At 41.4% G+C, this 26,590-nt stretch overlaps 1 protein-coding gene and 1 long non-coding RNA gene across 2 annotated transcripts in view; one reads left to right on the top strand and one right to left on the bottom strand.

Annotated features, from left to right (window-relative positions):
- The window catches only part of LOC111270478 (uncharacterized), a 29,739-nt gene extending 4,680 nt beyond the window's left edge, over positions 1-25,059 (top strand). Inside the window, exons 2-4 of the mRNA XM_086972502.1 lie at positions 11,841-12,163; positions 14,099-14,217; positions 24,759-25,059. Of these exons, the coding sequence (XP_086828628.1) occupies positions 11,841-12,163; positions 14,099-14,162 (387 nt within the window). The 3' untranslated portion in view covers positions 14,163-14,217; positions 24,759-25,059. The remainder of the gene's footprint in view (positions 1-11,840; positions 12,164-14,098; positions 14,218-24,758) is intronic.
- LOC147752127 (uncharacterized) lies at positions 17,352-19,055 on the bottom strand. Its single transcript, XR_015314953.1, has 3 exons — positions 18,719-19,055; positions 18,214-18,320; positions 17,352-17,870 (listed from the first exon to the last, which is right to left on the bottom strand). It is a non-coding gene; the product is annotated as an uncharacterized LOC147752127 (long non-coding RNA).
- Positions 25,060-26,590: the final 1,531 nt, after the last annotated feature.

Here is a 26,590-nt window from a genome sequence, read left to right as displayed (position 1 = left end):
GGCAGACAGTGTTATGTGCAGCACGGCGCACTAATGCGAACTGGAATAGAAAGGTAGATTAGAAGTGAGAAAAAAGCCCAGTATGATTGCTAGCTAGGGTGGCCCAACCTCTTACCAGCTACAACAGGACGCTTCAAGGCCTTAAAAAGAGACGAGAGGTACGTGAAGTTACCTCTGGAGTCGCCGTGGAATGGGATAGACTTTGGTACCCACGTTAGTACTGCAATCGAGGCAGCAGACCTCAGCGAAACCAGCTATGGTCGTATTAATGGTGGATGTTCTTCTCAAGAGCGGACAAGAAAAAGAAGGAGCGGCAAATAAAGAAAGGAGAAGAAAAAAACGACGAGAAACAGGAAGCGATGAGTTCAAGCTGGATGAAATAGGATAGAGTTGAGGGAGAGGCAAAGTCAGACAAGCGACGAACCAGTTAATCAACGAGCGGCTGAATAAAAGTGGTAGAGAATGGAAAGATAACAAAATGGCTAAAGCAAGCAGGAGAGCTTAAGGGACGGGCAGCAAGGAGGCCCTGCTATTATCGTTGCTGTTCGCTACTGCTGAACCCTCCCAGGGAGTGACGATTCATGTAATTTAGCGTAGAGTCTATTTAAATTGCCGTTGGTCCTGAGCAGAAAAGGCAAAAGCACTAAAGAAGAAGGCAGCAGAAGAGGTCTATACTACTCACACCGTTGGTCCAATTTCGAGAGCGGAAGCGACATGAATAGACGCTGAAAGTTTTGATCAGAGTTATTCCGCCTCTTTTTGGAAGCCGCTTCTTCTAATCACGAACAGAAAACAATGCAATAATTAAACAAGGCTAAGCAAGACACCAAGGACAATATGAAGGGAGAGACTCACTATCGCAAACGCAGATAAAAATTCAATATGAATCGACGGCATTATATCCATCAGCGTGAACTTAATTTTGTACTGAGATGTAACTTCGGATTTTTCACTTTTCTTTCTAATAGGTTCTTACATAGAACAGCAAAGAGCGCCTGGGTAGTAGAATTCACATAGATCGCAGCAACGAATCCTACACACATATTGTAACTTCACTAGTAATAATCACATATATTAGCTTTTTTCATACTCTTCGAATAATAAATTCTAATTAGCGGATTAAAACTGAGAAGTTCAACTTTTGGACGATATCTAAAAGTTATAAACACAGACGTTCCGTAGCGAAAACTTCGTTTCGCGATTTTATGTCAAGTTGTTGAATAACTGAAAAACATATTTTGCCTAATAATAAAAGGACCCTTTCAGCTAAAATGGGCACTATAAACAACATAAAATACAAGTAGTAGAGCCGCTAATCATAACTGAATTAGTACACTTCAAATCTGGTATATCGAGCATTCATTTAGTTATGGCTTTTAGGTTGAAAAACTGCCTTCGACGAAAGGCTCCTATTTTTTTGCTCAGGATTTTCATTCTTCGTCCTTCTAACATCCTGAAATACCCACAATCTTGTAGAGTATTCTATCTATAGTAAAGTTCCCACAATTGAAATGACGGCTGTCCGATGTAGCTGTGGCCTTGTGAGGCACGCGTCAAAATTGTACAGCATTCTAGTATGAATTGATAGCTAGCCAGCATGTGGGCGGCTTGCACACCTACTTATTGTATGCACTATTTCTAGTTGTTTAGGGATGTTCATTAGACTGAGGCCTTTGATCAAATGCAACGAATCCTCATCGAATACATATACGAGACCTAAATATCATTATGGAAACTCCAAGTAAGGAAATGGTATACAATTGCTAGCAATAATTTGTGTGTGCAGGATTATTCGCGTTAAGGTTGTCTCGTACAGAATGGGTTCTAGTCGATTGTAGAATAGCTCGTATCTTGAACATTGTTGGAAAATGTTACTTACCGTACTTACTTATGTTATATACCGTGAGAAAAAAGCCCGTCGGTCTCTAAGAAAATCTCTATTGTAAAATCCACGGCATATGCTGTTGTTATCTTGCTTACTGTTTGCTCACATTATTTCTTTCAAGATGCATCAAGTCCACGTTCCTTTATTCCCTACAGTAGACAAACAGACACTACGGCATACTGCATAAAACTCAAGGTTTTTCTGCAACGCCTTCGAGAACAGTTCATGTTTAACACCATGTTGGTTATATATGCGACAAGAAGAAAACGTTTAAGCGCACGCATCATTGAAGCCTGATGCTGTTATTCAAAAAACGTTCCCGCTCTCATAGCACGCCAACCGAAATATCTGAAGAAATCGGAACGATACTTTCCAGCGCCGCCACCGCCGTACCGTTATGGTCCGTTAGTGTTCACGAGATCCCATGATAAGGCGAGCGGTCAGTCGATTTGACTAGGGGCCGATAACGTAAAAACGCGACGGCTTCAAGTATCGTAGGGGGTGTCGCTATGATCCTTGTTGATTTGCGACAGCGAACAAAAGAGTTAGCCACACAATAAGTGTCCGATGGTTACGTACTCTGGTAATCCGGAAAGCTGTATCCCTAGCGTTTAATTGGATCGAGAACACTACTGAGCTGTACATGCAGCTGGTGTTACTTTTATTAGTTAGCTGCCATGGCATGAGCATGCCATGCACTTGCATTCTCGCGCTCCATAGGAGAATAAGTTAAATAGGCATCCCTAAATCTGCAATTACTTATCTCAACTTCAACTTAGAGGAACTTTTCAGTTAATTCACCTATCACTCATTTCAGTTTTCCCTTCTTAGTTGAGGTCAATCGCTTTCTGCGCAGTACACGTTTTTCGATGAATCGAAAAGACTGTTTGGCCTTTTTGTGTATTTAGCCAATCCAATACCATTGGTAGTTGCAAGTACAAAACCGTTCAGTGTTTGCCCAATAACCTAACGAATCTAACATGCTGCGTAAATATAAAGGTAGAACATACTTAAAAAAGAATATTCGAGAGCGGGCGGGGAGCGTAACGGCCGCAAAGATGTCTGTCCTTCGGATTACCAAGTGCGAATTGGCCATAAATGAGGTATGAGAATAAGCCTGCGAAAATAACTTGCAATATCTGGGGCTGGTAAAAGCAAACGAGCCACGCGAAGCGGGCAAAGAGTTGTTAATAGCAGTATTAGTTAGCCCGTTTGTTAGTAGATAGTAGAGAATTTCTGGTTGGCATCAACTGGAAAATAAGACAGAAACTAGTTATGAGCAGCAGGAATAAGCGGAATAACCACACTCTAAAGCGAGGAAAAGGCAAAATGCAAGTGTCAGTGTTAAACAAAAAAAACCTAGACAGGGTGCAATGACTGAACGAAAGGATTCGCATGAAAGAGCTAGTTTTCAAGCTATCGTACGGCTAGGTACAAAACCTCCATGGATATAATGATAGTGGATCAAATGGTTTTTGTATGTCGCCGCACATTACTCTGCACCCTTATGTACTGTCATCGTTAGCAGGGTACTAGCATGCAGGGAAACGTCCATTGTCTGAAAAATCTTCTTGAGGTTAATAATAGCCTCGAATCTAATAACCTACGAAGAGATATATATTTTTCCGATACGCGTGATGCACATCAGCGGAACATACGCAACCCTCGTACGTTCTGTGAAACCTTTTTTCCAAAACATCTAGTGGTATTGGAAACCTAGGCTGCCTTAACCCATCGCGCAATAAGGAAATGTCCTGGTCAGTTAGAAAGTAAGGTAGCAAGAGATACATAAATAGTTGCAATAAAGAATGGATTTAGAACATTTGCAACAGAAGCGTGCGGTAAAATTTTCCGGACGCCATACGCCCCGGCGTATTCCCGAGTGACATAGGTTATTCGCTATTATCGCTATGAGGCGGGAAATATGGAGTAGCGCTCCTTCTCTAGAGATGCTGTATGGAACGCGGTACTGTTTGGAGGTACATGCGGTGAGAGACGAGTTCCCTTTTTCGATAACAAGCTTATCAGCCGCAGTCAAGAACCTTTTTTTCTGTGCCCTCCGTATTTTGTCCACCTTAAAGCCACCTCTTCGGAGCAAAAGTACGGTACATTGCGACTATGCGTCCGGATTGACTCGGCTATGCTTTTCTGCGCACGGCCTTGAAGTCCTATAGATCAGAAGTTCGCCTTACCTTTTAGGCATTCTATTGCAGTATTGTCGATCATGACACTGAAATGTTGTCAAATGCAGCTGCGACCGGAACCTCTTTATGGCCTACATTACTGCCAAGCCCTCGGTCTCGCATGAGTAACATCTCAACTCAACGGAAGTCAAACGCTGATTGACGTATGCGACAACTGGTTCGCGTTCTTTTCTGGGCTAGCACCTTCTCTAGTGCGGTTCCATTGATCATTTTCAGTAAGTTCCTTTCCGAGTCTTGGCGAAAGTGACACAGAAGGGCCCCTCCGTTATTTTTGATTTTCGTAAGCCGACGGAGTCGACAGCTGCTAATAGTTTCTGCAGATGCGTCATGCGGGTGTTAAAGTCAAATCATAGATCATAACGTTATTGAGTTAGACGAAAGCCGTCTGGTGTTCCTGGGTTTGAACACTTTTTTCATGAGCCTTTAGAATATCGCGCGTGCATTGGCAAAACTGGATGGCGTGCCCTTAAACTAGTAGAGCACCCCCGGCGTGCAGAAGGTTTTTTGTCCTCCTTTTTTGTTTTCCACAAGCATGGCGATTTGCCCTGATCAGGCCTAAAATATTAAAATGGAACAGTAATGGCGTCGCCGATGTAAAGCAGCGGGTATACGCGCCGCCTGGGGGAAAAACAGAAACACACCGTTTCGTCCTTTTACTTTACGAGGACAATAAGAAAGGGCCGCGGGGTTAGACGATACCATTGCGCAGCATGGTTTAAAGTTCATCTTGTTTGATCTGCCTTTTTAGGGATTCAGCTTGTTGCGGTTAAATGCGAATCAGTGGTGACTCGCCAGTTAATATCCCTTATATGTGGATGAATTTGTCCGGCTGCCCGGAAAGATGGCCTGCAAGAAACTTCAAGAAATGGCCGTAGGGTTCAAGTAGTAGCCTGAGAGTCTCGTCATCAGGTAAAAAAGAGCCACTGAGGCCAGGCTTAGATATACTCCCTGAATATTAATTGTAAAATCCATCTTCTAGGCACATTCAAAGCACTGTGCGGTCCAGTCGCTGTGAATCGGAAAAAACTAGCAGAGAAACGGTATTCGTTATGCCAGCACAAAGCCGGGCTATGAGCGCCTCAATGTAGTATTTGCTTACGTTTTGTTGTTATCACTTACGCGTTTAGATGCCGTCTCGGGCGTTCGGTGCGTTAAGCCCGACCGCAGTCAGAAGTGACCATGATTATCGTTTCTCCTTTAATCTGATTTCGAAGCTTGGTCCGCTCGCTTGTCACGAGATTTTTCAATCAATTCAGCTGTTAGCGATTTATCACAATTCACTCACTTTCAGTCGGCCTTATACACTAGTTTTGCTTAAGTTATCTGTGTTTACAATATAATGCAATATGACTCCCACTGCGCACACACACATATATCGTGTTTATAACATTGTATGGCTCAGTATAACTAAGGATCTCTTTGAGAGATATATTGATACAAATCTTTGTAACATTAGGAATCAACACGTGTTAGTATTTGAAATACTTTTGGTCCGTCATGCGTGGCGGTTCAGGACATTTCAGAGGTTTCTCTAGGTCACTTCTAGTCAACCTTTTAGGCATTAAATATAATGGCTTTTTTAGATCTCTGTTAGAAGAGCCAGCGTGTGTGCAAGAATGGGCTTGTGCTATCACGCTAATACATGCCCCTCCACTGATGAAGACGTTTTCTCATGCGTTTCTGTTGAGTCAGGCGATAATCCAGTTCTGTATTGCCCCATATTTGATAACGCGTGGTTACGGGGGCGACAAGCAGTGCCGGTTCACGAACGGAAACGAACGAAGGAAGAGGGTAGAGGTTTTGCTCATTCAAGAGAAGAAGATACGTTGGGATCAGTACTGTGTGTGTAAGAGCCTTGATTGCTTATCCCGTTCGATTCCATTAAGCATCTGCATCGAATCGTATTATGGTTGCCTAGAAACCCTTCGCGATAAATAGGTTCTTTGGCAAATGCAAACCTATAATTTCACATTTCCAGACCAGCTACATTAACCTAAAATAAGATGAGGTCAAAATACCTTTATAGAAGTTAAAACATTGATTTGGATTACTACTCCGAAAGATGCTGGCCGTGCTACATAGAATAGCTTGATTACCCTGATATATCAGACAACTTGCTCTAATGATAAAGCAATAGATGATGGGTTAAAAAGAACAGCATGCCTAATTAAGTAAACAGATAATACCCCGTTTATCATCACCCGATAAGCCGATAACAAAGAAAACTAAAGTTAAAGGTATTGCGTTGATATTACGTGCCTAAAAAATTGGCCCGTAGGCAATTGGTTACGTTATATATTTATTTATTTTTCCTCGGTTCGCTATGCAGGCCGGATCTGCAAGGCGAGAAAGTGATCAGCTAAAGGCTGGTGAGTGCCTTTCGAAATCGAAAATTTACGATAACAAAGCTGTATCACTGCGTTGAATGAAGGGCGGACCATCTGGCCTACCATTTAGCGATTGAAGACTGCGCAAATTCTGCAAAATTCGCAACGAGATCGGTTGCTTAGCCTTTTGAAAATACCGAATGCAAGATGAATGATTTGTAGTCATAACAATTATCGGAAGTTTTCAATTAAATCCTCCAACGAAAGAACAACGAGGAACTTCTATGACAGCATCTTGGACAAGGGCTCCGAAGCGTGATGTTTATTTCCCTAAAGTTTCGTCATGTTCTTTGATTTGGGTTATCTGCTACATCGAAAAATACTAATGCGATAATCAATTGGATAACATGACGACCTACCATGTAACATGGAAAATGTCAATTTGATAATTTCGTAGACGACACTTTTGTCACGCTTCGAAGGCAATATTTTTGGGTTTTCTCCATTTTGAAATAAAGATTTTTATTGAATTAATCTTTTACAGATATTTAATATCTATTATCGGGTTATTATTATCGGCGCGGGTTGATCTGCCGCTCTCTCCTTTTAGCACTCAGGCAAGCACGTCTGTAGCAATAAGAGGGGTGGATTCAAATGGGCTGGAAGCTATTGTGAGAATTGGTGTGTTCCGGAGATGCACGTTCCTGCACCACGGCCCCTTCACCGTTTCAGTAGTTTGTAGCCGAGTCAGTACTTATTGGACTACTGAAAAGGTAGACCTTCTGCTATCCTACAAACTTCATGGTAACGAGTCGTTGCAGATGGCCAAATATTTAACCAGCCTAACAGTATCTTATCCTAAATTTGTTGTTTAGCTAGCGGATGCTCTTAAATTGGTTAGTGGTTCTAGTCTAGACGAACTGTCTATGTGCAATATTGAATCTATTTTCAAATGCTGAATCGTTGCAAGGTAACCCCAGGCAGTTAAGATTACTCGGTGCACTGAGCTTGCTAACATGAACTCTTCGCGCAGCTTCGTTTAGCTTCGTTCAGGTAGCGATTGCTTTACAATAAATGATTTGTGATTCTATATGGGTCACCTAACTTGGATGATAGAAGAACCCTTATCTTGTTGCCTGTCTTTCCGTCAGGGCCAGGTTTGCCTTCGCAAAACAGGTTGGACAAAACTTGTTCCACGTAACTAGACTGCGGCAATGACAGAGAATGACTGAGTCCCGTCATATTGCCAAACAAAGTGCGAGTGTCACCATATGTTTATTTGTTGGTTGGTGGCGGGTAGAGTAAATCACCCCTAGAATCCGCACTGTCGCCAACACAGGGCAACGTAAAAATCCCTCATTCGTATAGTGATGTGTGTGCGACTTAACTTAATCATAACTTTTAGTATTATGATGAGCTTCCTGGCTTGCGGTAATAACACTATCGACTTGAAATCTATCCACGGAGAGTGCGTTAGAAATTTCTAGACTCATTCTTAACAAAAAAAAAAAACAATGTCCGACGTTCAAGGCATGCTATTACGTCGTTGGGAAGTTGGGATCTTAGGTACTGCAGCTAGAGAAAAATATGTAAAACGAGTTAGCGCCATTTTGCTTTTCGGCTCTGTTTTTCATCCTACGTTCATCTTCGTCTCTAGAAGTTCCTTGTGTCAATAAGATAAACAGAATAATACGTACATCGAAGTGATCGCCGTATTCTAATTGAATGCTCGAATTTTCGAGCCATGAGTAAGCATCTTGCTTGAAAGCCTAATTACAAGCGTTCCTCAAGACTCGCAAGACAGGACGTGTCTCCAGTGCTGGCACTGATCACGAAAGCTAAAAACAGGAAACTATATAAAAACAGGAAACAGGATTTCTATATAAAAAAAAAGGGGGGGTGTGCTATACACCTGCTAAGTAACACATTTACGTTCAGCTGCCTCGAAAGAGATTGTCAACCAAAAAAACACAATTACACATAAACAATGAGTATTTCCTTGTGAATAATTAAGCGTCGATCATGCCACATAAACCCATGACTCTATCTATAAGCCTACTTCGATCCCTTAGCTAAAATATAAATCTGATAAAACCACTAAATCAGTGAGTAATCAAAATGAACTCTGAATAAAAAGCTATGGTCCTAACTTATGATGTCCGAATGTTGAAGTAGTAATTGGGCCTTGAATAAAGCAATAATTGAAGCATTTCCTATTGGCCATGCGGTGATGCTTCACGAGTGCTGTCCCATGTCTAACAGCGACACTTTTTGTGTTGAGCTCTAAATTATCAAAGCAGACAGCGTCCACTATCAGACGGCTAGTTAATGAAGCGACCACCAATAATTGAAAGTTTCAGCAAGTACTTTACGATAGAGCGTTACTTGGCGGCGCTATTTGACACGAACAAACGTGGAAGGTTAGTAAAGTTCCTGATGCTAAGTAAGAATATATATATTTTTGTTCCAAACGTAACGCTAACATTGCGCTTCGAGATACACCTACGTTGACAGTTGACCATTTTTCTTATTGAACTTAACGAATGAACCATATTTAGATGGGCCAACTTTGCTGGCTTATGTGACATGGTACAAATCGGCATTTCGGCCACCCTTTTTACGTACCTTCTACGAAATGCTGACCCACCGTAAGGATGCACGTTCCTGATTAATTTATGCATAACGGACGTAACGTAGTACTAGCACCGCGAGCTCACTTCTGTAGGTAAAGGCGATACCTGAATTGGCTATATAGTTCACCTAGTTGTTAATCAGTGTCGATGCAACCTAGCAAAATGGCGTATGAATCTATAGTTTAAGTAAAAGCAGGCACGCCATTAAATCACAAAGGCAAAGGCAACAACCAATACACATCGGCTCTAGAGTACCGACTTCATCGATGGAGTATATTGACTAAGTGTTATCGATTGTCAGTTCACTGGACTTTCAGCTAAAGATGCGTAGCTGGAACGCAAATGAAATAGGCGAGCATCGATACTGGCCCGTAGCGAATGTCCGTGAGCTGAATGAGAAGTTCTTTTTGTCCTAGCTTAGGTAACTGGAAGTATTCCTTGTGGTGAAACTCAGTAGGAATCCAACTGATAAATGCTTCATTTGACAATAACGTTTATATTATTAGATCACGTATGGTATACAATTAACTGTTCATAAAGATTGCGTGAAACGTGTTCGATGCAGAAAGTCCAACTGGTTAGGCCGGCACCGATTCAATAGCTTGGTTTGTTTAATGTGGAGGAAAATTTGCAAGAAAGCGCGTCTTTTTTTCTTTTCTTCAAACCCTATCCTATTTCTGAAAATAGCCTCTTTGCTGTAAAACTATGAACGTTTTCCAGCGTTGTTCCCATCGTTTTGATTCTTCAAATAGGGGTAAATACATGATGGTCTTCTCATTTGACGAGGATCCCTACCCGTCTAGCGAGATAGTGAGCCCACAAAATAGAAAAACATTGCTCGTAGCCAGGCCAAACAGATCAGATCGGCTAATATCCGATACTAGCTTCCTCAGCAAAATTGCGCTGATATAGCCATCCGTTAGCCAGAAACAAACGCCTTACCATGTAGTTAATCAAGCAAGCTGTTACTGCAAAGCACTATCTCTGTAAATAGTATCGTTGCATGATTAGCTCTCATCCTCCAGCACATCCAATATAGTTAAGGCTTCTTAACGGTATTGTATGTTTGCTCTGTCCTAGTTGTCGCAGCATGGCCTATTCAGTGCTTCTAGATGTAGTTAAATTATCCGGAAGGGTGATAGGAATACATATCGTGCAAGTTCTTCCGGGACACGAGGATTACTCTTTGCTTGCTTCGTGATTATTTTTTGTACTGAACTTATCTGGAAACTTGTCGAATATCGCACATGCTGACTGTGGAACTGAAATTTAAATTTACGAATATAGGAATATGGTAGTGAAGATTTTCGTAGAGAAGAAGCAGCAGCAGCTGCTGCTGCTGCTGCTGCTGCTGCTTGCATATGTCCACACCTTGCTAGGAAAAGGTATGACCAACTTGCCGGAGACAAAATAGTCACCACCGTATAAGCTTTCATTTAGAGCTCGAATTTTTGCTAAACAAATATCGTTTCGTTTAAGAAATGTACAATAAATAATAATTTAATATTGAATTTCCCATATGCAATGTCAACTTTGAGTGAAACTTATCTATTTTCATTACTTGCTGCGTTAACTCTAGCCGAACTGTGTGGAGCGAATGTCTTTATTTATTTCGAGGAAAAGGCTCCATGGGGTTCTCAAATAAAGAACGATTCTAATAGGATTTTTAAAAATAAGCTTGCCTAATTAAAATGAATGCTTTCCCATTATAGTTGGCCAGAAAAGGTCGGTTAGCGTACAATCTAAATTTCGAACCACTATCCAGCGTAGTTTCCCTTCAAATGCAACGCCCTACTCTGACTGCTTTTCACATCGACAGCGGACTTAGGTCACTTTGGATTGCGTAGGCTTTAGACCCGTCGTTAAACGTTCCACTGCTAACTGCTGCTCACTAGATCCTCTATCACTTGTAAAAAATACCTATACCGAATTTAAAATTATGTGTATTGTTCATTTGGTGAATGTAGTCATCTTGATCAGCTTCAATTAATGTCAAAGTAGGTCTTTTCACGAGTTTTAAATGCAGATCTTATTAAAATTGCTTTATTCGTTCCTGCGCACTATAATTTATTAATAGTTGTTGTGTTTCTCTGGAGTTGCCGCAAGCAGTGACACCTTAACCCTATAAATAGCATTATATTATAGTGGCTATAAAACAAATGATTTGACGTATACATTTGTTTTCAATGTCTAGGAATATATATATACGGACAAGGAGCTATAAGTTGCGGGTGTTCTATTTGTAGAGTGTCGTATGTTAGTGGACCACTACATCAATGCCAATATTCTAAATAACCGATTTCAATTCGCTCTATTTAAAAGATATTCAACTGATACGTACAGAGGGCCGCGAAGATAGATCAATTTTAGCATCTCATACTACCTATCTACTTCGCAGTAATTATGTCCGGTTGTACATCTGATGCAATGATCTTCTAACCTATACATGAGCATTGTATATCCTCCACTACTCAAGTTCGTAACCTTCTGAGATACTTCGTTAGCCTCATCTCCTTGTAAATCACCCGTCTAGCCCGCTACTCGAAATCATAGGCAGCCTTCGAAAGCCAAGTCCAAGGTTCAAGGAGCTAGATTATTTGATTCAAGCTTCGATATCTTTTTACGTACGAGAGGCGTATTCTGTACTATGCGTAGAGGGTTCTAAGCTTTTCGGTAGCGACAATCGTTCTTGCTTATTTTGCTAATCAAATTTAACGAACTTTATAAAAATAAGATGGCCATCCTTTCTGTCAGCTGGATAAAAACTCGTCTAGCATTCCTCGATCTGCAGGCAAAAGTCGTTTACAGTGATGGTGATGCTACTACTATCCCTGCCCGCTTTTCCTTTTGTTACCATCAACAACAACAACAACAACGACGACTTAACGACCTGATGAAATTCTACGTTCGCCGTCTCGCTTTTTCGCTCAACGATCAGACAGCAATGACTGAAGCGCTGTGTTGCACGAGACGTAAGGCTTTTAGCGAAGCTATGGCAAACTCGCGGCCAACAAACGGCTATAACTACTTTTTCAATTTGCATCTCATTTCTAGACTAAGAAGAACGGCTTCGCAAGTTACCACAACTTATACCATCACAACAGCTACTTTCAGGTAACAGTTCAATTGGCATCCAGCAAATTCTAGAGTATAGCTATGACACGCGCCTCAGTCCGTTTGACGCCCATCTCAAGGCGATAACCTACTAAAAATTTAATCCAAATGCAATTCTTGCTTTTTCCATTTACAAAAAAAAAAAAAAGCTTTCTGGACCGCTTTGAGCTCTCATAAAAATAAATTAAAGAAAATTCTATGCCTTTTCGTGGAGTTCACACACAAAAAAAAAACTTGTCAAATAATATCTGTAGCAACGGGCAGACTACATCATAGAGTTTCGTTATCAGACTACTAATGCTTAACGACTAAGGGAACACTTCTAAATTGTGGTGTTTCTATAGGTATAGTGTTGCCAGGAAGTATAAGATGTCAAAGGAAACCATGGTTGTTACCTTGGCAAACTTGAACAGGAGTTTTTCGATGGTTTACAAGTAAAATGTTTCCATTATCTAAATGATACTAGCCAAGAGCGTTACGGCCGTACTGACCTATCAATTGACGGGGTTGACCTAATTCTTTCTTTCGTTTCCTTCGTTACGAACTTTGTCGTACCACCTAAACACTATCGCTCTTGGTGAGCAACACTGCATGTGGGAGTTCGTCAAAGAGGTCAACTCCGGAATGGACGAGAGGCCCTTCGGAGGTGCTTTGCCAATTGAATATTTAAGTGTACTCTTGGTTAGTATCGTGTAGCTAATGGAAACAGCGTGGTATTAGCAACCGAATTTTTATATCGTGTTGGTTATCCACAAGTGTGAGACAATTGTGTGCCGTTAGGGAATAATAGGTTCGTTTAGTGCTAAAAATAAATGCCTACTACATTTCTCTTCTCTGCAATATAAGATTCCACTAGAGATAACTGAAAGCACTCACCAAGGGGGCCTTCAACGAACGAGCGCTACTCGTACAATCATTTCAAGCATAGAAGCTGAAAAATCGAGGATCACAGAAAAGGTGATTACATTGAAGGGCCCCAAACGATAGGGCGCGTTGCTGCGGCCATGGAAGCTCTTGGACAAAACAAAGCATAGTCAATGCGCTTTCTATCGGCCTAGTATGACTCCTGACAACATGTGTCATAAAACTGCAAAAAGGATTAGAGAACTTAGGAGAAAAATTGATCCCTAACAAATTGGGTTCAGGGCAAATGGAAACATGCATCGTGTATTCTAGAGACACTCTGCACACGTATTAACAGCAAAAAAAGAACCGCCTAGGTGACACCATCGTTATTGAGGGGACGTTGCTTGGTTTGTGATGCTGATTAGGGAAGAATCCAAAGGGGTAGCGATATCGAGCGCAATGTTGAAAAAACCGGGAGTAAGCTAATACCCGTATTTGTAGTGACAACAGGGGCATCTCATTATACGAAATATTGCTTGAAAAGGAAACGGTCAATGCTGCCAAATATCTCTTCAATTACTGGATGTCTTTTGTACGTGCGACGCCACAATCTACAGCACATAGCGTGGTTACCCGACAACAGCGCAAGATCTCGTCGGCATACCTTTGTCCTAGCTTGCCCCAAAGGAAGCAGAATCGCGTAACGGTTTTAGTCTCCATACTCTCCAGATCTAAATTTGTGTAGTTTCAATTGTTTCTATGTTTAGAAGGGAGCAATAAACGACGCTGCGTATCTTAACGAAGTTCTTTAGAACCACATAATACAAACTACAAGTTCATTGCTGTTGAAAAAGTCTCCTTTTTGAAAGTTGAAGAAGAGTGCTGATTTCGATCCATGAAAAATAAAGCCGAATGTATATAACAAAACATTGTTATTCTACTAACTTTTATTACCTTATTTTCGCAAGTTTCTCGACCCACTAGATATTTTTGAAAAAGCTAATGGTATAGCGTGAGTTTGCATGAGCATTTTTTTGTTTGAAGGTACAATATGGCTTCAAAGGCCAAGTATCGCTTTATGTTTTAAAGGTACCTGCTGTCCTGGCGTGCTCAGTGCCATTTTGGGTTCATCGTGGCATCTGCTCTCCGTTGATTCATTGTACTAAATAGGAAGATCGCAGTGGCAGCAGCAGCGGAGACAACAATAGGTTAGTACGTTTAACCGAGTTAAAATAAGGTTGAATCGATCGGTTAATGTGTGTTGTGGCCCTCCATCGTTACCGCTCCTCAGGTACCCCTGAAGCCCCTTTGCTGGACTGCTGATCGCCTTTCCACTCTGCCGTTCGACATTTGACGCCTGGCTCGATTGTGTGTCCTAAACTCTGCTTTAATTGGTCTACCTGCTGCGCGGACATGGGTTGTTTGTTAAAAGATTATGCAAAGCTCTAATACGCTGTTCTTTGCCCGAAAATGATTAAATTCCTATATCTCAAGAGCAAAACTCAAGACGAAACGTCCTAGGACCGGTTGCTCGATTTGGGAGTGATAATAGGCATCTCAACGACTCGAAAAGCTGTCCCATTGAAAGTAACAAGATTTCTGGCAGCGTATCGTCACTCCACTTTGAGTCCTGTTCTGGCCGCAGACACTTTTAACAGAACGACGCGCTCAACCCCGCTTGACTCACGAATTTAGACTAGTAAATTCTTTTTTTCCCCGCTGGCACCCCATACTTACACGAAATAGGGTCAGTTAAGGCCTCGTTTCGTTTGCGTGCCCCGTTCCGAAGTAGCCAGCGGTAGACGCCCCCTTTACCACTGGCATAACTCTGTCGGCTGTGGTTAGTGCAACCAGTAGCAGCAGTAATTGCAGTGGAGATCGAAACAGGAAGACCACCGTGGCGTTGTTGATTCGCCTATCTCAGTTGGTAGCCAATCTATGTCCCATGAGAACAAATCCCAAACAAGTTACTACTGTTTGCCATAGACAACAAGATATACACATAGGCAGCTTCCTACAAACGACTTGAACAATGAGGCGAATACGCCCAGATGCATAGACGCTTAGTCTCTCTGGTTGTAGAAAAGACAAAAAGAAAACAAGAGAAAACAATCGGGCGAAATCCAAAGACCCTTCAGACCGTTATGCCAAACTCTCTTGGGAATTTCGTCTAAAAGCAATAGCGCACAAACAAAGCGAGCCGTATCTCGGTGGGTATCAGCATCTGTAGCACGTTGGCAGATAGAGCAGACACTTGAAGACTTTTATATTTGTATTTCTTTCCTACTACATCTGCACCGGCAATGGTAACTACTTCTGATACCTCTATCCAACACCTGCACCAATGTATCGTTTCTACCATTTACTAGCAATTATTGCCATTCTAATTGAAATACTTTCGTTTTAAGCTAGATCCCACCCGTCGTCTGACCTGTTGTCAGATCTCAAGACACATGGGGCTCTTACTGTTATCGGGCATAATTATATAGAACAACACATGCAACACAGAATATTCGTCTTTTATAGATTAAAACAACTTGAAATTTTAAGCATAAACTTCTGACTGTTTTACGTGACATGGGACCTTTCCTCAGTAAAGCTACGTCACACCTTATGCAGCAATACTTTTAGAATGATCTCTAGCTTCTAGGTGTATTGGTACTCAGCAGTGTAAGACCCTGTGTCTGTTATTCTGGACTGCTTTGGAGAATTTAGAGTCTGAAGGCAGAATAAGGATGTTAACAAAATCTAGAAAGCCTCTAATATTACAAGCTGACTAGATTTGTCAATCGTGGTTATGGCAATACCATTGTTAAACACGGGCACATATGAATTCAATTTCTGTCCTCTAAATTATGTTGAAAAACAATTGGATATCTAATAAGGAAAAGGAACAAAGTAGAGTAGGTAAATCAGACGATCGTCATATACTTACTGCGTGAAAGTACTATGCTAAGCGTACTCTCTACAATGTCAGGCAAACGCTTTGTCCAATGCTTGACTATGTTTTCATCTTAACCAGCCCACGCTAAAACTTCCGCTAATACTTCCACCATATGTGGGCGCCAATCGATAGAAACCTTCAATCAGAATGGATTACTAGGAAGTGCGCCTATGGATGGATGTCCATGGTGCATGGTTGCCGTATGACTTCAAAGCAAAGTAATACCGAAAACAGAATTGCTGAGTGCGCGTCATGTCATCATAAATATTAGGTTTAGTAAGCTTTTAGCCAAAGTCTTCATCACTTCATGAATTGCACGTAGAAGAATGTATCGTTCCAGCATTGCCTTACGTTTTTACATAATGTTTTTCATTAGCTAACATACTTTTTAAGATACTTTTTAAAAAATTACAATTAATTTTTTATTGTAGGCAGATATAAATAGGTTTTTTTTTCTTTTTTTCGCAAAAACTCTATATCCGTTATTTGTATCAGTCGAAGAACACGAAACAGCTTTGACCAATATGTCATACTTTGAAATATTGACACTTACCGATTGTCAGTCTTCACACCTTTGGTTTAACATGACGTTCACGTATTCGGCATACGGTAAGTCTTGGTCTTTCTGAATGGCTGGTAGATGAGTTACGGTTGCTTGAGTAGAAACAAATCTCGAGTAATTGAATATAATTCTCATAGATCTCTACAGTATCTGCCGGGGTGGATCTAGGATTCAACGACTATAGAGTATCCTTCTGCCTTGTCGCAGTCATTTGTATACGTCTATATACATCGAGAATAAATCGGTGCTGAAATCGGGTAATTTAATTAGGCGTTCTGTTGACACTGGTAAGCCCAGTCTGCCCAGAGACAGTCAAAGATGGATCGCTCGACGTCAGAGATATGATGATGACGCGGCCAATTGGTAAGGTCTTTGCAATGCTCTAAGGCCACTAATCACGCTTGACAAGCGTATCCGTGATATTGACACAACTGGCTACCAGCGTCGTCGTATGACCCTGCATAAGTCAGTCGTGCGCTGGTCGATTGTTGAGTAAGATATGCAAGCAATCAATGTCCAAGAAATGGGTTTACAGTAGCGCTTCCTGTCTCATCCCCATACCCTCTCCATAATTTGTCACTGACTTAACTCTAAAGAATGTAAGAACATTATTCAAATTTTTCTCGAGCTAGCTTCTTGTAACCCCCGCTTCTTTCAAAATCGATGTAGAATTACAAAACCGATGGCGTACGGCTATGCGATATCGTCTCTGTAGGACTCTCAAAACGGTCGAGGAAGGAATTGTATTTATAGGAGCTATGCGACCGATGTCGCTAATAAGATAAATGTCCTAAATGTATATTTTGAAGTTAAAGAAACAGCATCTGGTTGTAAATGCCAGAACAATGTCATACATCGCCTTTATTACTTTCTATAGTATACGTAAGTGTGAATATTCTGGAGGAAACTGGCAATAGGAGATGTCGTAGTTAGTTTTCTCAGGGATTTTTCGTTCGTGTGTTCCACGTTAGCGGCGCCACGATGGCGTTCCGAATCGCTCACTAATCTAAGTATGTCGAGCACCGTTCTATGGGGCCTGTATTAACATCCGCCTTTTTATATGTCTGTCTGACGAGCGGCACCTTGATATGCGATTGCCATACTTTACGCCAGCTCTCACGCGTGCCTCGTTTATGAGAACCATCAAACGAAGCAAAAAGTTTTTCTAACCGAATTCGGCGTTATCATTTTTTCTGGTCCGGGCGATGGGCTCTTTGAGAAGTGGCTTGCCGTTCGTCCCTACCTGGACGCTCGTGGACTCTGCGCTGCTGGTTGTCTATTTAGACAAACGTTGAGCTCTTTGTCCGTCTAAATTCGTATAGCCTCGTTTGACTATACGAAACCCTTCGCTAGGCCTGTGGTAGAAGTGTGAAAAAAATTCGAAAACGACGTGAGAATTCTTTCTACAGGGGGAAAATGCAGTTGGCCTCTGTTTTCCAACGAAAAGCTCTATTGCTATCATACGTACAACAGCAGCTGGTACTCTTGTATTTCTATTATGCTCTCAAGGTAAAAGTACAAATTTTCTGATCATTTGTTTGTTACGCGATGCAGTCCCACCATGGCACCTAATTCGGATTAAAAAATTCGAGTACGAGCTCGATTTTTCTCACTGTGTTCCCTCTTATTTACTACTGCCTATTCATTTACGAAACAATACATAATATACACATTATGAGAGAAAAACTATCCGGCAACCTTTAGTGAAGCGTGGTGCTTGGCGCTGTGGTATCTAGGTTGTGTGTTCCATTGCTGTTCGGGGTGCAGCATAACGGGTAGTCAACTTCTTCCGCTTTTGTAACATCCTGAAAAGCATAACCTTCTTTGCATTAGCGCCAAAAGGTGGCTTTTTGCCTATAACAGAAGGCAATTCGTGTGTTAACCATGAAACTGTGTGGCAGGCAGCTGTTGCGAGAGGCACCGAACGGCCGAACCAAGTGACGATATATCCCTATCGAGCTATCGAACTGTCACAATCAACAAATTCCCAGGCCAAGGCTAAAAAATTGTGATGGGAGAAATATTAGTTTTGTCTCGGAGAACGCTTGTCAGTGAAAATATAAGAGTTAAGTACAAATAGAGTATTAGACCTTAGCACCTTACAGCATTAGTTGTTCGCTGTATGGCAGAAAAAAATCAGGCCCAACCCTCTAATTAAATTCACGGATAGTATTCGAAAGTCGCGTTTGGGACAGTCACTCACAACAGACAAGATAGCATTGAAACGTAACAATGGCGACAGTTAACTGGTTCAGTAAATGACGTCCTCGTCGAGTCTATTTCTACGCACGAAGGAATGACACCCTGCTTTCATGTTAGCGGATTACTTCGGGATGCCGTTGATCCTTCCATGCAAATATTTTTATACGAACACTGCAGTGTTGAAATATGGAAGTCGATGTGGAAACGTAAAGGATAAGTAACACGCGTCCAGTTTCTGGGCTTTAGAGCGACTACGTCGCCTTGGCTTTTACTGCTGCAAAATGTGCTACTTTACGAGCCAAATGATTTTAACTGGTCGAACTGGGTTTCCCCGTGATGGCTTGGTGAGTAACATATTTTTACCTGTTAATCTTAAAGAATGGTTGTGGGCTAGGTTTGACCCTTCCCCTCCCCCCCCCCGGATATAAACAGACAGATAGTTTATTTCGTGCTGAAAGCCAGTTGTCTGGTGGAGTGCCTACCGGCGATACCGGACCCAAAACCCGAAAAATAACGGTCTAATTGGCTAATGTAAGTACTTACTGTTAAGGATAGAAAGCGTGCGCACAAATGTGAAAGTAAGAAATGCTTTCCGCATTTTTATAATGTGTTGATCGTGAACGTAAGATATGACCCCTAAAGTGTATCTATATCCCATATATGCGAAGTTTTTTCCATTGAAGTGTTATATCGCATTATTTTTCGGGTGATGTACGAAGACGATGGAGAAATATCTTAATGAGTACGCTTAAACAATACCAAAACAGAACACCTCTTTGAAAAGTTTACGCGAACGCTCGAAGTGAAGGGCAAACGGCGTCCAGTTGGCTCTGTTCGCGCCGTTAATCGACTAATAATTAGCTTTGTATTATATTTATTAGAAATAATATTTACCCATCGTTAAATTGATCGCTATCCGAATAACAGACTGGCCTGGTCTGGATCATATACAGTCAAATGTTACGTCAACACTGGCCTACTGCAATTAGGATATCCTGTCGCCGCAGCGAAGGCTCCGACGTTTCTATTAAGTATCTTAGCCTTCCTGGTAGTTGTAGAATGGTAGTTTCTGGTAGTTTGCTGTCTTTTGCTATTCAGAGAGGTCCTATAGCTTTCGCGTTAACAAAATTGGCAACGTCTGCTTAGAACGGAGTATATAACAAATCTCTAAATGTATGATTAAAGTAAATTGCACGGAAGTTAATTAAGATAGAATTTGCTTCAAAGATACACATTTCTTGCATATTATAGCAAGGATATTCTTTGAAGTTTTTTTTTAGCGATGGAAATAATCGGAACCTGCATAACTCAGCGGGGCTGAGCTGAATTATCATCCGGCTCGCCGATCGTAAAAATTTTACCGGTAATGCGATCGCGCGACGAGTCATTTTTATATGGCGGCATATTCGCGCCCAAGGCCGATATATTCGTTATCGTTCTGGGTAATAGCGATAACGCAGCACGTCTTCCAGCTGCTGTTGGTAGCTGGAATTAGCGAGTTTTCTACGAGGATGCCTATAGCTTGGATAGGTTTCGGCTGGGATTTCCTATCGTGTAACGCTTCGAACAGATAAAATGTCTGTGGTTTTGCGGTATTGAAAACCTCTTACTAGGGCAACGGAAAGCGTTTTGTTTTAGCGGCAAACCACCACGAACGTTGTGAATGCTAGCAGTTGTTTGGCATAGCTGGGTCGTAATATTAGACCATTTCAGTGTCATGCTTCTCAAGAACTGGGTCGTCATGAAACGACATTACTCCTAGTCCGTCGCGACAAATGCTAGAATTTGCGCTGGGCTTGTAATGATCGGTAACTTCTAAATAAATGTTTGCTTAGCAACATTCTTCCTGGTTGGGTGTTCGTGACGCAGGCGATGCGACGAGGGGGCAAGGAGCCGTCTAAAATGTGTGCGAAAAATTGCCTTACCAGCTCGTTTGTCTGTCCACGAAAGCACTGACGGAGCATGCTAATTGTAACGCGTGAAATGAGTAATTAGGTCGCAGACTGAACAATTATTTCGAGCAAACGAAAAGCAAATTCTTTGTTGAAGGTAAATGGATTCCTGCCCGGGGGGCAAGAAGGCCAGCGGGCTGAATTGTGGTGTGTATGTGCACACCCTAATGTACAGCAATTGTACGTCTGGCTCATACTGTAACGTGGATGCGACTCTTCTTCTGCTTCGCCCCGTACTCACGTAGCTCTCTCGCCTTCTACCGCCGCCTCTGGCAAGCTCAATATTGATTATTGCGATGTGTGGAATCGGTCATGCGGTATTAGAAGGGCTTTGATGCCATGGGTGTCACGCAAGAAGGAAGCCATGAGCATTAGCTACAATCTAAGCGGCCTGTATGCACATCGGTTTAAAAATGTATCAGTTTTAGATGATTGACTGCTTAACGATAGAAGTGAAGAGTGGCAAATGAGCCAATGCGTTTTTGTCGCGGTAAACAAACGCTCTGTGCGGGGGTTTGAAAATTGTAGATCGCCGAGATAGCTTGTAGCGCTTCCTGGCTCAGTGGTACAAAGGGTTTAGACAATTCTGCATATTGGATTTTCGGTACTGCAATCAGATGTGCTTCATTCTACCGTAGGACTGAATTTGTTATGACATGAATTAGATTTTACAATATTACTTTAATAAAAAAGACTCGCTCGAACAACGAGTAAATGACGTGAAGAGTCTAAACATTGAGACATTTTACGTTAGCACAAACAATCTCCAGCCTATTTTTTTTGTTTGACAGCGAACCTAAATAAATACATTGGTAATTTTAAAAAGGACATCAATTGGTGCTGTTTATTAGTTTTACCAAGCCCCTACTGGATATGTATAGTTAAAAATGTAGAACATTAAAAACAGTTTCTAATTCACAAACACCACCCGTTCCAGTACAATACAATTTCAGTTGATTCGCCAGTGCTTATTTGCGTCAAAATGCCGTGTCCTAGAACATCTCGCGATCTTTCAGCGGTAAACGTTACTGTTTTCCAGCGCTGTCCACCGTCTACTGCCCTAGAAAAGCTGTCATCCGCTGTGCCAGCCCCAGGTCGACCGCCAAAACTATTGTAGCGGCTGTAACAAAGGCCCCGCAATGAAGTAGTAACCCCAGATTGCTAATCCTAACGGGGTTGTTTGAGAAAGCGGCAGCTTTGGACGGATCGTTGACGAGAGTTTACAACGGCCGCCGTCTACAGAGATGAAACGAGCCTTCACCATGAACATAACGTGAAGAATAGTCCAGCAGGCGATCCCGTCGAGTTAGGCGTGGCACAGCCGGAACTTTAAAACATTCACTATCTTGGCTATGACACCTTGCTTAAATAGAGCAAAGCATGCCATCCAAAATTCTATCATATTCAACAAAATGCACGCACAAAGATCTAAGTGAGCAAATCGATTCTGACAGAACCTCTACCTATGATATATATGTATATATATATATATATATACATATATATATATATTACGTGAAAATTAAAAGTATGAATTGCTTTTTTGATTGTCTACGATTCTGTCAGTTTACGTCCTCGAGCCGCCGAGTTTGATCCGAGCATCATACGATCACTGACCGCGGCGATTAACGTGTCACTTCTGCTGTGACTGCTATGAGTTATTTGCAAGAGCCGGCGGGCAAGAGGAAATATTGGTCAGACAGCTACCCGCGAGCATTTTCCGGATTCTGCGTAACGTTCAATACGGGAGCAGAGGACGAAGATACGAACTCTGACAGGCTTGACAAATATGACGTAGCATCACCAATGAGAGGCTAGAAAATGCTCAAAGAGCAGAGCTCGAAGAAATTGTGGTACTCAGAAGCAGACGCTAACAGAGTAATGGGTAGTACTTGCCTTTGATCAACGTGCCTCCGACGCCAACGCAGATCACAGCATCTTGACAGTGAGAAAAGAGTAGCATGTTGATCTTGTCCACCGTTGTCGTTTAACAGCGGGGTGCCATCAGATCTAACGAATCTTCAAGAGTTCGAAGTTCAAGACAAGTTCATCGGTATGTATGATATCGATTTTTTTTAAATAAGATCGGAGCAGTTTTAAAATGTATGAATAGAAAATAGCATAAAGGCAGGTAGGTCATAGCATAACCGAATGCAGGAAGTGAAACTTGTTGCCTGCTGCCAACGCAAAAGTAGGGTCTTGTGGTACATTTGCAACTCAGTGAGTGTTCGTCTATTATAGTCTCTCTCTCTCTCTCTCTATATATATATATATATATATATACATATACATATATAGAGCTTCTGGTTTTAAGCGACATAGGGCTTGCTATCTTCCTAGCAACGTTCGTACATAAATCTACGCACAACCATGTGCCAATACAAAACCACTGACGTTTTGTAGAACGTGAACGCTTTTCATTCGACCACCGCTTCGTTTTAGTTGGAAACTTAGCATAGACAGCTGGTTTTGGTTCGCTGTGTAACCTTTTGCGTGCTCGGCAAATGGCGCTCCAGATATTGGTAAAAAAAAATTATGAAATAAGAAATGATTTGAGTTCTGGATGGTGAAAGAGCGGCAATCAGGGCGTCTGCCTTTGTGCCTTGAGGGTACCGGTGACGCCGGACCAAACAGAGTTCGGCAAATCGTTGAGGCAAACAGCAGACAAAAATAGTAAAAACACGAAAAGGCAAATTCTTTGCTTCGTGGAGGATTTCTAAGGCCTTAAAATGCTCGCACGCTTTTGTCGTTGTCTGTAAGTACATGATTCCTTGGTCAATCCAGGTTGTTTAAGTAACAGCAGCAGCGGAGCCGTGTCGAATAGGTGCGTTCGGTCATCGTTTTCCAGGCGAACAGAAAAACTAACGACTACTAAAAAAGTAACGCGACTGGGAAGATGGTGTTATTTGTAGCCTTAGGGAAAATCAGCTACAAGCCACTGTAGGCGATCCGGCTCTAGATCTAAGAAAATGCCACGGTAACTATTTTTTTCGAAAGGAAATCGCATAAACCCTTTATAAATTCCAATTTAAACCTACAGGAAAAAAATAGAAAAAAAAAGCTTAGTAGCATGTCATATATTATTTAGCTGATCATTGTATCGCAAAGATATTGTTAGTTTTTTTGCCATAACCGTGAGTATGCAGGTTAGCTAAGTTGCAATGAGTGCCAACTTGCGAATTCTGGCTGGCGGATCTAATAATCTAAATGTGAACGTTATATATTGTTGATTGATTGGATCGCTTAAAACAAGTAGTTCTTAGTAATACTATTATATTAGCCCACCGCTATGATATGCCATGCGACATAAATGGTATATCTCACCTGTAACCGTTCTAGTTTCATAGCGTCATAATAAATACATTGTGACAGTAAAAGAATAGTGAAAAAGGTCGCCGAAAGACTTGTTAACATGACGAAACGCAAAGAGTTGGCGACCAAAGTGCAAGGCTAAAATCGATAGTTATCGTTTGACAAATGGTACCATTTTGTAACTGGTAGAGCAATGAATTACGAGGTAGATCATAAGCGCCTGCTCGAAGTTTGTTATAGATATTTGGAAAACCCAACGAAGCACTATCTAAAATCGGTTGAAGACAATACGGAAGCCTGCATATACTGAGTCCAAGGCCTGTCTATTCGAGCACTTTCCGGCACAAACAATATTTCAGATAACAGAAAACTAGGCACGCGTCTGAACGATAGGAACGAGGATTTATACGCGTTTACTGAAGTGATAAGATTTCTGTTAAGGCGCGTTTCCCGTTACCATTCCGTATCTGACGGCTGGCTGGTCTGACTACAGCATTGTTGTTAGACCTTATTAACTTTGCGACGCTTCGACGCGAATACCGGATGCAGAGATATCCTTTTTCAAGGATAAGGACACAAATCTCCTTAATACTTACCGGCCCAGTAATCTCTTGGACACTACTATGGAAGCTATGAAAGTCGCTTTTTGTTTGAAGTAAAACAGGCTTTGACTAACTATTTACTGTAACAAGCATGCGTTTACCCATCATTTTTAATACCACAAGAAACCCAGCTGTTTCGAAAACCTTATTATAACGAAAGGCAGTCATTTTCCAGATTTGGACGTTGGACGATGGACGAACTTCCATTTCGAGTAGAAATTCCTGTTCCGCCTGGATAGTCTACGCTACTGCAGGCTTTCACATGGCAGGAAAATCACCATCAGGCAAGTTGGATTGAATGAGCTTTGCAGATGGAAATACGACGGAGTAGATTATTTTTCAACAATTCATGTGGCACCCATGGGCCATTATCTTCAAACGCTTCAAAAACTGTGCGGTATTTTTCTGCAAAAGAGCTTAGTTACCTTCAAGGCACTTTGTCTTCCGTCTAAATAAAGGTATTCCTTTAAATTCTACACTATTCTGTCTAATTCTGCGATGTGTATGAAAGATCCCCGTAACTTATTTCGAAAATTTAGAAAGTTGCATCAAAATACCCGGATGATTTGCATTTCTGTGCCACTTGGATAAGCTTTGAGTCTCTTCAGTCTTAATCGTCTCGCGAGTCAAGTGGAAACTTTAGAGAGACCTCTTAAGAATTGCTAATTGAGTAGGTCGTTGGTTATATGTAGGCTTGGAAGAGTTACATTAATTCAGTTTAAATTCAAATTTAAATGCGTTTTTGTGGGGCAAAAGGGGTTCGTAAAGTAATTGACCATGCAACGTCAGATTTTATGGCTCTAGTGGCAGAAATGTATAAATCATTTGCTCAATAAAATCTACTTCACTCATCAGTGTTAGACTCGTCTGACCAAAGCCCGATAAAGGCTCTTTTTTCAGACCGTTTAACTCGACGGTACTTCAAATCAATTAGGCCCATCGTTAGCCCTGACAATATCTATTTTCACTAAAACTTTTACGGACGCGCTTTTTAATGATAATAGGAGTTCTTGATTTTGATGTCTGTGATCCCTGATTCGACTATCGCTGATGATAAGCCTTTTGTATACTGGTGGCGGGAACTTCCCTGATAATGGAGCAGAATACTTTTTACTAGACAGTTGCCAGTTGCGCTGACCTTAGACTTGCGGTATCAATGAATTTCCGTTTTCAGAGTAGAGTAGTTTGAACGTTGCACCGCCAATCCTCAAGCACATACGATACCCTCATTGTTATCAAGCTTGGGTCCCTCTTCTCCGCAGATCACTCTTGCGAAGCTACAGTAAACGTTCGACGCGATGATAACGTTCGAAGTAGCAGCCTTAGGGCGTAATTCTGAGAGGCAAATAACGCCGGTAAAAGCTGAGCAGATCTGGCTTTTGTCGATGAGTCATGAATGCTCATATGTAGCAGTTCCTATTTCCCTTTGTTGGCCTCATTAATCATGCCCCTGTAAAGTCTACAATCTTTTATTTCTTGCAAAAATATTCCGAAAACATACAAGGTTCCAAATTTGAAACTCACTCGAACAATATTTTGCTTATATTTGACATGGTCAAAACATGGTTGCTATACGTTTCCCTATGCCCTTTACGTGATGATGATCACTACGGAGATAACTATAATAGTTCCTTCTAGCAACATGAGAAATCGGCGAGGAACTAAAACTGTTAATATGATATAATGTATATTATTATACATTTGGCAGGGTAACAAAAAGCGTCGCTCCATCCACCGCGAGCTCTAAATTGGATAACAGTGACGATCAGTCATTTTTTAAGATGGTGATGATCTGCTGTTGATTCATCGCGGTGTTACACTTGCTCAGCGTTGATCCGTCACCCTTTCCAGACCTTACATACTTATTGGTGGCCTCTTTTTGCCATATAAATCGATGATTAGCAGTGTGTTACTGTTCCAAAGTTAAATCGACCCAAATAATAACTTGAACAATATCTATGGCTAATGTTAACTTGACCCAATTTGTTTATTTTTATTTGTTTATTA

Source organism: Varroa jacobsoni, unplaced genomic scaffold (genome assembly GCF_002532875.2).
Source record: "Varroa jacobsoni isolate VJ856 unplaced genomic scaffold, vjacob_1.0 scaffold_1474, whole genome shotgun sequence".
NCBI lineage: Eukaryota > Metazoa > Arthropoda > Arachnida > Mesostigmata > Varroidae > Varroa > Varroa jacobsoni.
The sequence above is the reverse complement of the archived record's forward strand: the minus strand, read 5'-3'. Positions and strand labels throughout refer to the sequence as shown.